This window comes from Macaca thibetana, chromosome X, assembly GCF_024542745.1.
Source record: "Macaca thibetana thibetana isolate TM-01 chromosome X, ASM2454274v1, whole genome shotgun sequence".
Classification (NCBI taxonomy): domain Eukaryota; kingdom Metazoa; phylum Chordata; class Mammalia; order Primates; family Cercopithecidae; genus Macaca; species Macaca thibetana.
The window spans coordinates 99,562,256-99,564,129 of NC_065598.1; the positions used below are offsets into that span (position 1 = coordinate 99,562,256).

General features: G+C 46.7%; 1 protein-coding gene across 1 annotated transcript; it reads right to left on the bottom strand.

Moving 5' to 3' along the window:
- Window positions 1–234: 234 nt before the first annotated feature.
- Window positions 235–1,189, bottom strand: LOC126946039 (histone H2B type W-T-like). Its single transcript, XM_050776029.1, has 2 exons — window positions 699–1,189; window positions 235–271 (listed from the first exon to the last, which is right to left on the bottom strand). The coding sequence occupies exons 1-2, from the start codon at window positions 1,187–1,189 to the stop codon at window positions 235–237; spliced, it is 528 nt and encodes a 175-aa protein (XP_050631986.1).
- Window positions 1,190–1,874: the final 685 nt, after the last annotated feature.

Here is a 1,874-nt window from a genome sequence, read left to right on the forward strand (position 1 = left end):
AGTAACAAAGGTTTCTGTTTAAAAAGAAATGAAAAGATTATCCTCAGGTCAAAAAAAGATTCTGCAATAGTGATTTCAGAATCGAGAAAGCTGGAAAATGAATGGACTCTTGAAAATTTTATTTAGCTGTATGTACACTTTAACTGGGCCTCATTTTCTTATTTACATGGATTCGTGACAGGAGAGGTGTTGAAAACGTTTAGGAGGGTTACCTTGCTTCTTGCATCACTGTATTCACTTTCTCTGCTGCTGTATGGCATATAGTGAAGTTCTGGAAAATTCCACCATCCAGTCACAGGAGAATGAGAGAGAAAAAGGTAGAGATCAGTGCAATAATAATATCACCATAAAGATAACCTAGAAACATAAGTAATAAAAATAACCGTTTTGGAAACTGAGGAAATTAATGAAACACGATCACGGAAACACCCACTATTTTTCCTTGGAGCAAATTGCACTATAGATATATTAGAGTTGGCAATGTTTAGTACTGCGGGAAAAATGCTCGAAAAATTGCAGGATGCCACACGTCACATGCCTCCCAAGTCGAAAGGGCACCAGCCACCCCAACCTCCAGTGGGATTCCCTCCTTGGCGAGCCACTGGTCTTTTGGGCCACGTTCAGTGGCTCTACCAAGTCCCTTTGGGTTCCCGTGGTGCTCGGGCACTCCTGAGGGAGCACACTTGCTCCTGGTGTACCTGAGGACAGCCTTCGTGCCTTTGGACTCGGCAAGCTTGCCCATCTCCCCCGGCAGCAGCAGGCGCACAGCGGTCCGGATCTCCCAGTCGGTGATGGTCTGGCGCTTGGTGGAGCGGGCCAGGCGACCAGCCTCGGTGGCGATGCGGTCCAGTATGTCATGAACCAAAGAATCCATGACACTCACGGCCTCCCGGGAAAGGCTGAGGCCCTGGTGAACCTGCTTCAGCACCCGGCGGAAATAGGTGGCGAAGCTGTCCCTGCGGCAGTTGGCGTGGGACCTGCGGGGCCCACGTCGCCCTCGCTTCCTCTGCTTGCAATGCTTCTGGGCCGTGGTGGAGTTGGCCTCTTTGGGCTCCTGGGTGATCAGCTGTTCCTCAGAGATAATCTCAGAGGAAGGTCCAGCCATGGCGGAGACAGCGGCCATTAGATGACACGAACAGACAATGGCGGTTGTGGAACGGGGAAGCGGGGACACTTGGGTATGCAGCATGGCTCCACATCATGGGCCAGTTCCACGTCTGATTGGATGAAACCTACCTGCGTTGAAGGTGACTGGATGGTCCTGTTGATTCGCGTCTCATCAACCAATCACAGTGGGCGTCTGCGGGCTTAAGCGCCCCTTGTGGCCTAACTCGGAGAAAGCTACACAGACAGATGCCCCACAGGGCAAAAGCACATCCGCCCTTCTCAGCTAATCCATGTCACACCGTGAGCACTTTGAAGGGTGTCACTGAAAACTCCCAAAGTTTAGCAGGAGAACAAGAAATAGCCATAACACAGCCTCCAAGCAGACAATAGGAACAGAAAGGTACTTTTATTAAAAATATATGACAACACTCAACATTGACCAGGTTTTAAAAAAAATAAAGAAAAGGAAAACAAAACAACCACCACAAATCACAACTCAGAAGCTGGAAATGGCTAATAAGTTCAAGAGATATTGGGTTAAAAAATATCACCTTAAATCTCCTAGGAAACCCCTGAGGGAGAGAAAGGGATTCCGAAAATGAAAATTATGTGCAAGTTAGATAGATAGCTTTCAAAGTCTCTGATAATATATGTAAAGACATTCCTTAAATGCATTTAAGTAACATTAAGTTGCAGGAATGGAACAAAAAAGATTCTTAAAAAATAATGAAGAAATAAAGGTCATCAATGAACTGTCATTTCAAAGG

Bases quoted from the DNA above. Each gene is read 5' to 3' on its own strand.
- LOC126946039 (XM_050776029.1), bottom strand. From the start codon at position 1,189: ATGCTGCATACCCAAGTGTCCCCGCTTCCCCGTTCCACAACCGCCATT. The intron at 272-698 runs GTACACCAGGAG...GGAATTTTCCAG, and splicing joins GGCACGAAGGCTGTCCTCAG to AACTTCACTATATGCCATAC.